Source organism: Crotalus tigris, unplaced genomic scaffold (assembly GCF_016545835.1).
Source record: "Crotalus tigris isolate CLP2741 ecotype Arizona unplaced genomic scaffold, ASM1654583v1 scf7180000024131.857555, whole genome shotgun sequence".
NCBI classification, from domain to species: domain Eukaryota; kingdom Metazoa; phylum Chordata; class Lepidosauria; order Squamata; family Viperidae; genus Crotalus; species Crotalus tigris.
Window position 1 is genome coordinate 155,788 of NW_024100405.1, and position 14,710 is coordinate 170,497.

Below are 14,710 nucleotides of genomic sequence, written 5' to 3' on the forward strand. Positions count from 1 at the left end.
AGCGTGCCAAAACACCCAGTCGGCAAACTTTGCACATGTCTGCAGCAAAGGCGAATTGGCAGGAACTTTGCACCCCTCCCTGCTACCCAACTACACCATCTTCTAGTTAGTCCCGAAGATACCTGGAGGAGACTGGAGCGGCAACACCACGGTAACTTTCTCTTGATCTTCAGCCCTGCTAGGACAATAATGGCTGCGGGTGCAAGAGGCAGAGGTGGCGGGGCTGCTGCGGGCGGGGTGTGAGGGGCAGCGGTGGCTAGCTGCCCCCATGCTATGGGAGCCATGGGGCCCGCTCTACACAGTGGGGGACGGCTGCAGGTGGGGGCATGGCATGTAAGTATAATTACAATATAAAATGTTATTGCTACAAATGTTTTTTTATTATGCATTTATCATATTATAGTGTATTCTGTATTATTGTTGCAATAAATAAAATGTTTCTTTTATTTACGATATTTTTTTCTTCAATTTATTTGTGTCCTCCTTTTCATTGTAAAAAAGTTGGTCACCTTAAGATAGAGATAGATGGTAAGATGGTAAGATAGAAGTGAAGGTTCCATTCTGGAAGCTCCATCCATCCCATCATTTAAGTACAATTATGCTATTTCAGTGAATGATGCCCTATTAGGTGAACCCACATACTAGTTTTCTCATCGCTATTGTATTAAATTGAAGGCCAAAAACCTTCAATTATGGAGAAATTTAAATGGGGATAACTCCAGATGGTTAACATAGATAAGGTAAATATACTAACAGAGTCAATGCTTCCACCAGGAAATCTAAATTTGTTAAAAACATGGAGATGGAGAGGTTGTAGGTAGAAGAAAGTAGTAACGAAGTCATTTTGATATAATGAAACGTGTCTGTTTCAAAGATATGTTATATAGAAGTATTTCTAAACCTTAGCAAGTTTAAGATGCTTTAACTGGCTGGGGAATTCTGAGAGCTAAAGTCCACATATCTTAAAAATGTTGAGAAACATTGGTATATATTGTATTTTCCAGCGTATAAGATGACTTTCTAACCATGCAAATCTTCTCCAAAGTCGGGGGTCGTTTTATACGCCCAGTCGTCTTATATGCCGGAAAATACGGTAGTATAAAATCATCATAAGCTAACCAAAAATAATATTCTGAACATATTCAACAAGAACAAATTTTAGCATGCAAAATATGCTATGGGAAAGTTATTTTGACTTGCAAAGCAGACTCAATCTCTTCCAGTACATGAAATTTAAGTTGGTGATGCTTTATCTTAAGACAGTTAAGGGAATCTTAATTTGCACTGCAGAATGAATTGCATAAAGTGGGCTTTTGAAATCTCTGCACTGCTGAATTGTCAAAGGTATTGCACATCAATGCAAAAATAATATATAATCATGACTTGTATATTTTGCTTTAATGAAGTGAATAATTTTTTTATTATATTTTTTTCTTTTGACAATGACCTTGTATTGTTTTCTTTAAAAATAATGGGAATTGACATAGATGACTCTATCTTAGTATTTGGAGATGGAAGAAGTATTTTTTTTAAAAAAAAAAATGGTGCTAGCCTGAACAAAACCATTTTATCACTTCTGTATTCTAAAAACTTAGGTAAGTTGGACAGCATTAAGCATTCCTATTCTGAGACACTCATTCTGGTATCTGTGTCCAAAAGGGGGAAAAAAAACCTGACTTTCCCATTCTATTCAACTCCTATCTATTGTAACAGATAGAAGTCCCTATTTATCCTATCCATTGGCTTCTAGCATGATCCAAGGGGAAAAAAGATGTACCGTATATGCTGCCGTATTAGGCGACCCGGCGTATAAGACGACCCCCGTCTTTATAGCCGGGCCGCATTCCTAGAACGTCGTCTTATACGCCGGAAACTACCAGTATTTCTGGCGTATAAGATGACTCGGCGTATAAGACGACCCCCGTCTTTGGCGCTGATTTCAGCGCTCACGGAAGTCGTCTTATACACCGGCATTTACGGTATTACTTTACTATGTAAGATACAGTTGTTATAGGATGAATTGGGGCAATTCCCATAGCACTGGGTAGGGTGACCCTAAGCAGAACCTTTAGTTTTTTCTGTTGCTATGACATACCTGATTTATCCCTTCCAGTTAGCTCTTTCATTTGCAAGTGAAAAAGATGAGACAGGGGCCGGTTTAATATTTCTTGAGGAAATAAAACTGTGCAAAGCCAATCAAACCAACCAGCAGTTTACTTTACCAAGGGATGATAGCATTTTTATTTTGAATTTGGATCTCTCTCTTTCTATAAAACTCCTATCTATTGGCTCTAGTCTTATCCTCAGGTAAAATAATTTATTCCATAGCTTCCTTCCTGTGTTGGAAGCCTGCTGTCATGTTTTCCCTTATTCTTCTTTTCTTTAGGCTAAACATTTTGTTTTTGAAACCACTTCTTTGTATTTAGCCTCCAACCATTTGCCATCTTGCTTCTCTTCTCTGCATTCTTTCCAGTCACTCAACATCCTCTTTCTAGTGTAGCAACCAAAACCGGACACAAAATTCCAGGTACGATCTGACCTATGCAGCCTTTAGTGGAATTATCACTTGTTATGGTCTTCAGCACTGTTCCCATGTTGATGCTACCCAAGTTTGCCCTGTTATTTTGGCAGCTGCAGCATGCTGTTGGCTCATATTCAGTCTGTGGGCTACTCAGACGCCCACTTAATCAGCTAATGTAGTCACTGTCAAAAGCAGCAATAAGATTTGTGTGGCATGACCTATTTCAAACAAGCTTGTAGGGCTGATGATAGTACAAGCATGCTTCCATATCAAAATGGCTGGCATAATTTAAGTAATCAAATCCTATCGTTTTAACATGCATGGTACACTTTACAGGATTTCATTGAAACATTTACACCTGCCATTTTTTTGTCTCCTGTAGATGCCCCCGATTATAGGGCTATAGAGATACAGATCAGAGTTAGGGCTATATGCCACACTGTTTCAAGGACTGTTCTGTTGGAGAGTATTTCCCCTGAAATGGCTTTATATTATCCAAGGATATCCAGGGCTGCATTACACAACACCCAGTCGCAGCTGAAAATTGATATCCTTGACTTATGAGGGTCAGACTTGTTGTTATTGTTGTTCTTAATTGCGAAGTTGTGTCTGACCCATCACGAACCCATGGACAATGTTCCTCCAGGTCTTCCTGTCCTCTACCATCTTCTGGAGTCCATTTAAATTCACACCTACTGCTTCAGTGACTCCATCCAGCCATCTCATTCTCTGTCGTCCCCTTCTTCTATTGCCCTCAATCTTTCCCAGCATTAGGCCCTTCTCCAGTGAGTCCTTCCTTCTCATTAGGTGGCCAAAGTATTTGAGTTTCAACTTCAGCATCTGGCCTTCTAAAGAGCAGTCGGGGTTGATCTCTTCTAGGACTGACCGGTTTGAACGCTTTGCAGTCCAAGGGACTTGCAGGAGTCTTCTCCAGCACCATAGTTCAAAGGCCTCAATTCTTTGGCGCTCAGTCTTTCTTATGGTCCAACTTTCACAGCCATACATTGCAACTGGGAAAACCATGGCCTGGACTATACGCACTTTTGTTGGCAGGGTGATGTCTCTGCTTTTTAGAATGCTGTCTAGATTTGCCATGGCTTTCCTCCCCAGGAGCAAGCGTCTTTTAATTTCTTGGTTGCAGTCCCAATCTGAGGTGATCTTTGAGCCAGAAAAATAAAATCTGTCACTACCTCCATTTCTTCCCCATCTATTTGCCAGGATTTGAGAGGGCCGGATGCCATGATTTTGGTTTTCTTAATGTTGAGTTTCAAGCCAACTTTTGCACTCTCCTTCTTCACCCGCATCAAGAGGCTCTTTAGTTCCTCTTCACTTTCTGCCATTAGAGTGGTATCATCTGCATATCTTAGGTTGTTGATATTTCTCCCGGCAATCTTAATTCCAACTTTTGATTCATCTAGCCCTGCCTTTCTCATGATGTGCTCTGCATATAAGTTAAATAGGCAGGACGACAGTATACAGCCTTGCCGGACTCCTTTTCCAATTTTGAACCAATCAGTGGTTCCGTGTTTGGCTCTCACTGTTGCTTCTTGACCCGCATATAGGTTTCTCAAGAGACAAATGAGATGGTCTGGTACTCCCATCACTTTAAGAACTTGCCGCAATTTGTTGTGATCCACACAATCAAAGGCTTTTGCATAGTCAATGAAGCAGAAGTAGATGTTTTTCTGGAACTCCCTAGCTTTCTCCATGATCCAGCGTATGTTGGCAATTTGATCTCTAGTTCCTCTGCCTCTTTGAAATCCTGCCTGTACTTCTGGTAGTTCTCGATCCACATACTGCTGGAGTCTAGCTTGTAGGATTTTAAGCATAACTTTACTAGCATGTGAAATGAGTGCAATGGTGCGATAGTTTGAACGTTCTTTGGCATTGCCTTTCTTTGGAATTGGAATGTAAACTGACCTTTTCCAATCCTGTGGCCACTGTTGAGTTTTCCAAATTTGCTGGCAAATTGAGTGTAGCACTTTTACTGCATCGTCTTTTAAGATTTTGAATAGCTCAGCTGGAATACTGTCACCTCCACTAGCTTTGTTGTTGCTCAGATTTTCTAAGGCCCATTTCACTTCACATTCTAGGATGTCTGGTTCGAGGTCAGTGACCATCTCATTGTGGTTATCTGGGATGTTAAGCTCATTCTTGTATAGTTCTTCTGTGTAGTTTTGCCATCTCTTCTTAATCTCTTCTGCCTCTGTTAGGTCTCTGCCATTTTGGTCCTTTATCATGCCCATCTTTGCATGAAACGTTCCCTTCATATCTCCAATTTTCTTGAAGAGATCTCTGGTCCTCCCTATTCTGTTGTTTTCTTCTATTTCTTTGCACTGTTCATTTAAGAAGGCATTCTTATCTCTTCTAGCTACTCTCTGGAATTCTGCATTCAATTGGGTGTATCTTTCTCTTTCTCCTTTGCCTTTCGCTTCCCTTCTTTCCTCAGCTATTTGCAAAGCTTCCTCAGACAGCCATTTTGCTTTCTTGCATTTCTTTTTCTTTGGGATGGTTTTAGTTGCTACCTCTTGTACAATGTTGCGAACTTCCATCCATAGTTCTTCAGGCACTCTGTCTATCAGATCTAATTCCTTAAATCTATTTGTCACCTCTACTGTATATTCATCAGGAATATGATTTAGTTCATACCTGAGTGGCCTAGTGCTTTTCCCTACTTTTTTCAATTTAAGCCTAAATTTTGCAACGAGAAGCTCATGATCTGAGCCACAGTCAGCTCCTGGTCTTGTTTTTACTGACTGTATAGAGCTTCTCCATCTTTGGCTGCAGAGCACATAGTCAATCTGATTTCTATGTTGACCGTCTGGTGATGTCCATGTGTAGAGCCGTCTCTTGGGTTGTTGGAAAAGAGTGTTTGTTATGACCATCGTATTCTCTTGACAAAATTCTATTAGCCTGTGCCCTGCTTCATTTTGTACTCCAAGGCCAAACTTGCCTGTTATTCCGGTTATCTTTTGGCTTCCTACCTTAGCATTCCAATCCCCCATGATGATAAGGACATCATTTTTTGGTGTTAATTCTATAAGGTGCTGTAGGGCTTCATAGAACTGGTCAATTTCATCCTCTTCAGCACCAGTGGTTGGGGCATAGATTTGGACTATTGTGATATTGAATGGTTTGCCTTGGATTCGAATTGAGATCATTCTGTCATTTTGGGGATTGTATCCCAGTATTGCTTTTCCTATTCTTTTATTGACTATGAAGGCTACTCCATTTCTTCTGAGGGATTCTTGCCCACAGTAGTATACCTGATGGTCATCTGAGTTAAATTCACCCATTCCTGTCCATTTTAGTTCGCTGATTCCTAAGATGTCGATGTTCAGTCTTGTCATCTCTTTTTTGACTACGTCTAGCTTGCCTTGATTCATGGATCTTACATTCCAGGTTCCTATGGAGAAAAAATCTTTACAGCATCGGACTTTCCTTTCACCACCAGATATATCCACAGCTGAGCGTCCTTTCGGCTTTGGCCCAGTCGCTTCATTCTTTCTGGCGCTACTAGTACTAGCCCTCTGCTCTTCCCCAGTAGCATATTGGACACCTTCCGACCTGAGGGGCTCATCTTCCAGCGTCATATCTTTTTGCCTTTTAGTACTGTCCATGGGGTTTTCATGGCAAAGATACTGGAGTGGTTTGCCATTTCCTTCTCCAGTGGATCACATTTTGTCAGAACTCTCTGCTATAACCTGTCCGTCTTGGGTGGCCCTGCACGGCATAGCTTATAGCTTCATTGAGTTACGCAAGCCCCTTCGCCACGACAAGGCAGTAATCCATAAAAGGGGGGTCAGACTTTGCAAACCTTCAATTTTGCCCTACAAGTGATTTTTTTTTTTTTACTTTGTTCGCTTTTAGTTACCCACACTGTCTCGTGGATTCACAATTCTCTACATCAGGACTGGGAATAGTAGGGCTGTTTTTGTATTTTCTTGTGTTCAGACTCACTGCTGTCTATGGAAATTCTCAGGCATCCAGGTCATGATTGTCCCAAAAGTGCTTTTCCAAAAGGCAAGTGGACTTTGTTTTTTCCTTGAAGACATTTTGCTTCTCATTCAAGAAGCTTCTTCAGTTCTGAACTCTGATTTCAGGGAAGATGATGTAACCAACTGGGCTCTGATAGTATAGCCCCTTAACCTCTAGCACTATCTTCATCAGTTAATACAACACACAAACTTCTTCTTTATTACTTTCATTTTTGCAGGGAATGAGGTTAATCAGACTGTGCTCCATTTTCCTAGGAGGGATAGCTCTTTATAGATAACTCATCCAGAGCTGAATCATTCTAATCATTTTTTTAGTATCACCCAGGCAGCACTGTGTTAAATATCACATTGAAATGATTGATTGAAAGAATGAGTGGGCAGAATTCATTCATTTTTATCTTCATCATTTTAATATTTGAAGTTTCCATATTAATTCGTGTTTGTGTATATTACATTGCTATCTATCTTGGGACATGTTATGTAGTTTAATAGAATTAGATTACTTTAACAGTTCTAATGTGATATTTCCTTCTGAAAAATGTTCAAGAATTATAGCTAACATATAACATGATGATCAGATTATTATCTGACATGCATTTTGCACCAATCTTGTCATAGTTGATTTGGTTCTAGTTTGCTTCAAAGCTCAATTCAGAGTACTGCTTATAATTATCAAACACTGGAAGAGCTTGATGATATGTCTCAAGAATTGTTTCTTCCCTTGTGAGAATGTCCAAATTTTGCATTCCTTAGCAAATTCTATGTCTAGTAGTCCATCTATGGGCCAACTTACAGCTCCATTGGGAGTAGAGCCTGATTACAGAGTTTTTTCACTTGTTTTTTTAACACTTGTTAAGGCAATCTTATTTCCTAGAACTTCTGGTACTTAATGCTGTGCCCAGTTTGATGGCAGCACGATCCAATCTGGGTTGATCCAAGGAACCAGAGGTTTAATCTTCCAAGCTTTCAGATTCATGCTGAAGCCCATCCTCAGGGATCTTTTCTCTAGCAGAGTCCTAGAAGATGGGCTCCAGCATTAGTCCAAAAGCTCAGAAGAACCAAACCTCTGGTGCCGGTGACTGACCCAGATAGGATCCTGCAAACATTATCCTGATACATGTATATTGCCTTCATTTGCGAGTTTCATTGTAACTGAAGCTTTAATCTCTGCCTTGTGTTACATTTCCTTTTACTTTTGTTGTATATCCCTGCAAGCATAGAGTGGAATGGCCATTTATAAAATGTCAAATAAACAAATAAAGTACCTTAAATAACAAATGAAAATAAATATGTGATGTGACATAAAACTTTTACTGGATTTTACCCAGTCTTCCATTATCAACGTGATTAGAAACCTTTATGTTATTAAGGAGTTAAGGGCAGGGGGAACATTAATTTAAGGAGGAAACATTCCTGTACACTGCTAGTGTCATTATTAAATTATTTGCATCCATACATTTACATCTCATATTGTTACTTGTGTTTATTTTAACAAATAAATGCCTCATTATATGAAAGCCATCTTTTTTCTATGAGAAGGCTTTTCTCACATGTCTCAGTGAATTCAACTGCATTTTTTTCTGGAAGGCAAGGCAAGAAGCACTTTACTAATTAGCATACTTAATTTTCACACATAGTTAATAGTTTTCTGCCATGTCTAATCAGAACAGAAAGTGAGTTTTATGATTACAAAGGAGTAAATATCATTCTGTGTGTTTTCAAATACTAAACAAAAACAAACTGTAACTATCCAAGCGTTATCTAGAATGGTCTCATTTCTGTTCTTGGCAGTAATAATAATGCATGCTATTTCAAAAAATTGCTGTTTCAGGTAAATTTCAAAATGCTGTAAATCCTCTCCTCTTCTAACTTCAGGAGAAGGGAAGATGGTCAATGATTAACAAGAAAACTTGTAATGTATACAACCACTTCATTCGTTATTATTTCACATTAATATAGCATAGCAAAGAGAATTAAACTGGTATTGGGAGAGGAGAAAAACAGGTGTTAGCAATGCAATGTTTTTCAACCTTAGCACCTTTAAGATTTTTGGACTTCAATCCCCAGAATTCCTCTGCCAACATGCTGGCTGGGGAATTCTGGGAGTTGAAGTCTACACACTTTAAAGTTGTCAAGGTTGAAAAATACTATGCTAATGCCATCTTCAAAGATGTTTGTTCAAATTCCCAGTTTACGGCTTTTGAGCTACCCATTGTTTTCCTACTCGAGTTCTCATTAGATCCAGTCAAGTACTCACTTTTTCAATAATAGCCAAAGTCAACTTGAGGAATAGGATGCCCAATTCAAGTCTCCTATCTCATGCAGTCACCAAGTAGGCTTAAGGGCATCCCTAGAGAGATTCCTCCTGCATTATTGTTTTTTTTTAAATGATTGAACATGTAAGCTTTAACACATCTTTGACTGATACTCTATGCCAGAATTATTATTAAACTCAGTTTCTTATCTAAGAGCTGAGACTCATACAATTGCTACCCTAGTTAATTTTGTTTTATAGCAAAATCCTTTAAATTAGATGTGCCATGGTGGTTCAATGGTTAGAATACTGTATTGCAGGCTGACTCTGCCCACTTCCAGGAGTTCAATCCTGACAAGCTGAAGGTTGAATCAGCCTTCTTTTCTTCCAAGGTCAGTAAAATGAGTCAGACTGTTGGAGGCAATATGCTGACTCTGTAAACTGCTTAGAGAGGGCTGTAAAGTGCTATGAAGTGGTACTGTATATAGATCTATTGCTTTTAAGGTTGCTGCTTCCATTGCCCTCTTTGAATGCAGTATTGAAATCAAGGAAACATTTGGAATTAAACATACAATTTTCACCTTCACACCTTGTGTGATATTATAGTTTTCATCAGGATCTAATAATCTATTAATCCCTGACATAAATATTGTTCAAATGCTAATACTGCAGCTATAATAGTGTGTAGGAAGCTAACAATGTATGCCTGTTTATATAACAGATGATCCGTGCTAAGCAAGAGTAGGAAATATGGTATAAAATAAGGCTGAAGTAACTGGAGAAATACTAGGTAACCTTTCAAAGCAAACAATTTAGTAGGCACAGAGGAACTGATTGTGACAAGCATTAAGAAAAACAATAAAAAGTATATCTTAAATATATTGAAACTGAAGCCAAACAAGGAGGTTAAGAGACATGCTGGATATCTCAATAAAAATAACAACCCAGTGTGTTACAGCTGTAAAAAAAAAAAGAGTGGATTTCATGCAAGGAGGAATAAAAACAAACTACCAATATATTAATGCAGTTATATAAATATGTGGTTTAAAATCAGATGGGGAATTATTTCACAAAAGCTACTGTAAAGCTGAAAAACATGCTGCAAAAGGACTAAACATAATTAGAGGGCTGTAATAATTATCGAAAAAGGATAGTTATTTAGAAAGTTTGGAAGGTTTAATATTTGAAACTTTTTGATTCGGAACAAAACAAAAGGAAGAAAAAACTCTTTATTGTTGTAAAAAAGTGTCATCCTCCCTTCTTATATTAGAATGTGAAGTTATTGAAGTAAAATATGGAAAAATATGAGACCAATATTTTTTTCTCAGTATAACACATAGGTACTTTATTAGATTCGCTGCCATCCTGTATGATGATGATCATGAATTTAAATAGCCATCAAGGGGACTTATTTATGGAATTAGACAAATTTAAGGAAAACATGATTATTAGTGTTTACTAAGTGGATATTTTGATGGCTGCATATAACAATTAGAATCAATGGCAGTATGGCCTAATTGAATTACCTAATTCTTACAGTGTACATAGCTGAAAAGGATTATCTCCCTTACATCCCACTTAAAGCTTCTAGTTTGCATCTGGCTGACTCTATAATACTAAGTACTGCACTACACAGGTCTTTGGCCTGATCCACAAGGAAATTTCTTCTGTCGCTTAAATTTCATTCTCAAAGTGTGCATAGGTCTGAAGGATGTTTGTATAAGGAGCAATAATGAATTTCCAATGAAAGTGGAAAAATACAGTAGAGCCAAGGAAACTAATCTGAGAAAGGTTAATACTATAAAAAAGGAGAAAGCTATTTTCTGCAACCATTTCACAAAGTACTTGAGAGGGTTATTTGTTTTCATTTAAGTTCTGTAAACATTCTAATTGTATAATAAAAGTTGCTTTTTTATTGCAAGAGATAAACATTTGTCAATAGAAACTACATGTCAGACTGTGTGTGACACCAATGATTAATTTGTTTAATGATCCATCTAAATGAAGTCAGGCTCTAATGATAGGAATACAAGAAACCTGACAACAATAAGAGAATTGAAGTTATTAGTGATCTAAACAGTACAGCAAACCACAAAAAGAATTACGTTAGTTAAAAAAAAGCAGTTCCTAATTCTGTAGTAGGTATATAAAACCAGATGAGCAATAATTGTTTTTACTTTTCATTCTAATGGCATTGTCAACAAAAACCAGCATAAACAAAAAAAGTGCAGTTTAAGACACAATGGAGGTCTTATTCAACTTATTGAGTGAGGGTCTTGAGATAATATACATTACAAATTAGAGATGAGACAAAGAACAATCCACTTTAAAAAAAGATTTGGAAGTTAAAATATGAGGGAGACTCTTAGAGTAGATGAAGAAGGCTTCTTGATAGGCCACATTTTTGTAGGGATTTTAATCCATGAATTAGCCATTGTTCCATTAAAAAATTTAAAAATACATATGTACATAGAACTGTGGAGGTTTGTTATTCTCTCATTTCATTAGTGGCAATGCTCAGCAAATTCTAGTTTCAGTAACTATAAAGATGCAGCAACTGAAACTACAATGGTTGACCAATTAGCTGCTTGAATACCAGTAGCCTACACGTAGTGTGTAAAGACTAAACTCATTTGAAAATAAGAATCCACTTGTGTGCAGACTACTGTTTCTTTGTAGTTTATGACTTAAAAAAACCTATTGTATTATTTCCCATATAGTAAAGTGTAGCTGTCACGAATAAATGCTTAATCAGCAATAATAAAAAAGTCAGGCTATGTGAGAAGACATAGAGATATCTTAGATATATAGTTATTATGGGTAGTCCTTGGCTTACAACCACAATAACAGTTCCTTTCTTATGTAATTTTTGAAAGCTCCAGAGACCATGAGAGCACACCCCATTTTTGCATGACCTTTGCATTCTTCAAAAATCATGCGAGAACGGGCTGTGATTTCAAGAATAGCTGTTGAGTGTTGGTGGACACTGGCATGTCACCCAAAATGTCATGATGTGACACCTTTGACACATGTATCATAGGTTCACCATTACTGTCCTAGATTCTGCCAGTGTCTTCAAAATAGGCAGAACTATGGCAAATCCTGAACTTCCCTAAGAGAAGTATTCATAATGTCCTTTCCTTTGAGGATATTCAGGCAAGCTACAATCATTAGTCAAGAGGTGCACTAGTTACCAGTTCTGTTTGAAGCACTTGGTCACTCATCCTTACACTGAGTTTTGAGGAACTAGGAAGTTATATAAACAACATTTCTGGATGAACCTGACTCCTTGCTTCATTGGTACACATACGACAAATATGAATTAAATTCTCTTACAGAAAAAGACAGGAGTTTTGATATAAGAAAAGCCCAGATATATTTTTCTTCATTTATCTTTTAGTATCAATGTGTATTTAATTTATTTATTTACTTCCTCATGAGTTTAGTTGATCCACCATACGTGAGACAAGCATTTTGGATTGGTTAGAAAGCTGAAATAGATGGTCATATGAGGTTGGATTCTTTTTTCATTGCAATTCTATCACCTGTTGTCTGTCCATCTGGTCCTCTTCATTATCTGTATAATGTTCGTCACAGAGACTAAAAAATAAAAAATAAATTATAAATTTCATTTTTCTAAATAGGTGAATATCTTCTGTTGGATAGTTCTGTAGGAACACTTTGGATCTTACCAAGAGAACTTGAAATATTTCATCTTGCCACTGGAAAAACATGTGGTCTACACTATGTATAAAGATCAGTAGACAACAGTTCTAGCAAATGATCTTTGTTTGCTCCCTCTTTTGAATGTAGTTCAAAATTTGTAATTTGGATTTTAAAAAGAGCACCCAAAAATCATTGCAAATAACCAGCTGAAAGGTTCCACAGATATCACAATAGTTGCAGAAGCTGGTGGAAAAGGCTAAGCTGGATAACATAGATAGGGAGTAGGAGAAAAATGAAAACGTATCCTTGCAGACTTCTTACTTGAGGGAAGATCTCATTATTATTAGAAACAGAGAAAGTCTAATGCTTTCAAGCCATGTATAATTGAACATTTTTCAAATGAGCTAATAACTGGGAAATAAATTATATTAGCAAATAATTAGGAAAAATGCATTGATCTACATGAGGGCAGCATGCTTCTAACAATCAGAAAGAACTGCATTGTTTACAGAAAATTATTCAAAGAAATGTAAGGAATATTTTATATAAGAAAATTGCCTTTATTCACAAAGGTTTATTGAGATACCCAGAGAAGTGTTCTCAAAGCTTAATAAAAGTCAAGATTAACTAACCTTACAGCATCACCTTGACTATAGTCTTTTGTTTCATGGTTGTTATGCAAATCCCGATATGTGATTTTGGAATGTCTGTTGAAGTCTCCACAGTTTAAACCATTGAGATTTTCCCACGAATCTAAAAAGTTTAAATTACAGGCAATGGAAATTCTTAGATATCTGAAGTACAAAGCGTAAGGAAGTACAACTAGTCCTGACAATGTGTATCTTACATACAAAGTATCTTACATACTTTTGAAAAAGAAGAAAATACTCTTGTCCAAAATATTGCTGAAAACTTTTCAGTGTAATATAGAGCTCTGCTTATTTAATTGACTCTGCTATAAACTTATGGAACTATCACACAGTGCCAGGTCAGATCTACCATGCTCTACTGGAAGCAATAGCATTAATTAACGAAAAGGAAACATACCACATCACACATGATTTCTACCAAAGGATTCAACACTTCTTACATTCTCCCAACCTGCCATATTAATTAACAGGGAAGTTAATTAAATAGGAAATGTTGCTGGACTATTGGTAAGGATTTCATATTCTGAAGGCTGTTGGAAATACACCCAACTTGATGCAAAGTAGTCTATACTTCTTTTTGATTTAGACATTGATAATGTTGTGGACAAATGAATTGCTCAAAACATCATGTCTTAGGGTTTTCAATTCTACTGAAAATTTAAAATCTAAAATATGTACTTGTAACATTTACTGTTACAGGGCTTAATGGTTATAGCGGTTAAGATGCTGGGCTTGTTGACTGGAAGGTTGTCAATAATAATAATAATAATAATATAAAAATAATATAATAAAGTTGGAAGGGACCTTGGAGGTCATCTAGTCCAAACCACTGCTCAGGCAGGAAACCCTACACCATTTTAGACAAATGGCTGTCCAGTCTCTTCTTAAAAACTTCCAGTGTTGGAGCATTCACCACTTCTGGAGGCAGGTTGTTCCACTGGTTAATTGTTCTAACTGTTAAATAGTTCTGCTTTCTCCTTGTTGCTTGTCACCTTCTTGCCACTTTCCCCCACTAATGGACCAATCATTTCCTTCACTTTTTTCTTGTTTTTTACATGTTGAAAGAAGCTTTTTTGTTATTTTTTACTTTGGTCCCAAGCCTTAGTTCATTTTGAGCCTTAGCTTTCCTCAATTCATCTTTGCAGGCTCGGGCTATTTGTTGATATTCTGACTTAGTTATGTTCCCCTCTTTCCACTTTCTATACTTGTCCTTTTTATCTTTCAATTTATCAGAGATTTCTTTATGTAGCCATGCTGGTTTCTTTTGAGAGCTGTTATTTTTCCTCTTTGTTGGTTTTGGGCTTTTATTATCTCACTTTTCAAAATTTCCCAAGCTTCTTGAGTTGTTTTCCCCTTGAGGATTCTCATCCATGGAACCCTTCCCAAGCCCTCTCTAAGTTTATTGAAACTAGCTCTCTTAAAGTCCAAGACTCTAGTTTGACTGTGTTCTATTGCTTGTGCTTCCATAATGTTGAATTCCAATATTGCATGATCACTTCCTCCCAGGGTTCCTATGGCTTCAACACCTTCTATCATTTAATCTCTGTTAGTGAGAATTAGGTCCAAAATGGCTAATCCCCTAGTTCCCTTCTCTACTTTTGGGGAGACAAAATTGTCTGCT

At 37.3% G+C, this 14,710-nt stretch overlaps 1 protein-coding gene across 1 annotated transcript in view; it reads right to left on the reverse strand.

Moving 5' to 3' along the window:
- Nucleotides 1-10,737: 10,737 nt before the first annotated feature.
- The window catches only part of ZBBX (zinc finger B-box domain containing), a 41,150-nt gene continuing 37,177 nt past the window's right edge, over nt 10,738-14,710 (reverse strand). Inside the window, exons 19-20 of the mRNA XM_039322820.1 lie at nt 13,072-13,192; nt 10,738-12,373 (exon numbers count right to left, since the gene is read on the reverse strand). Of these exons, the coding sequence (XP_039178754.1) occupies nt 12,301-12,373; nt 13,072-13,192 (194 nt within the window). The 3' untranslated portion in view covers nt 10,738-12,300. The remainder of the gene's footprint in view (nt 12,374-13,071; nt 13,193-14,710) is intronic.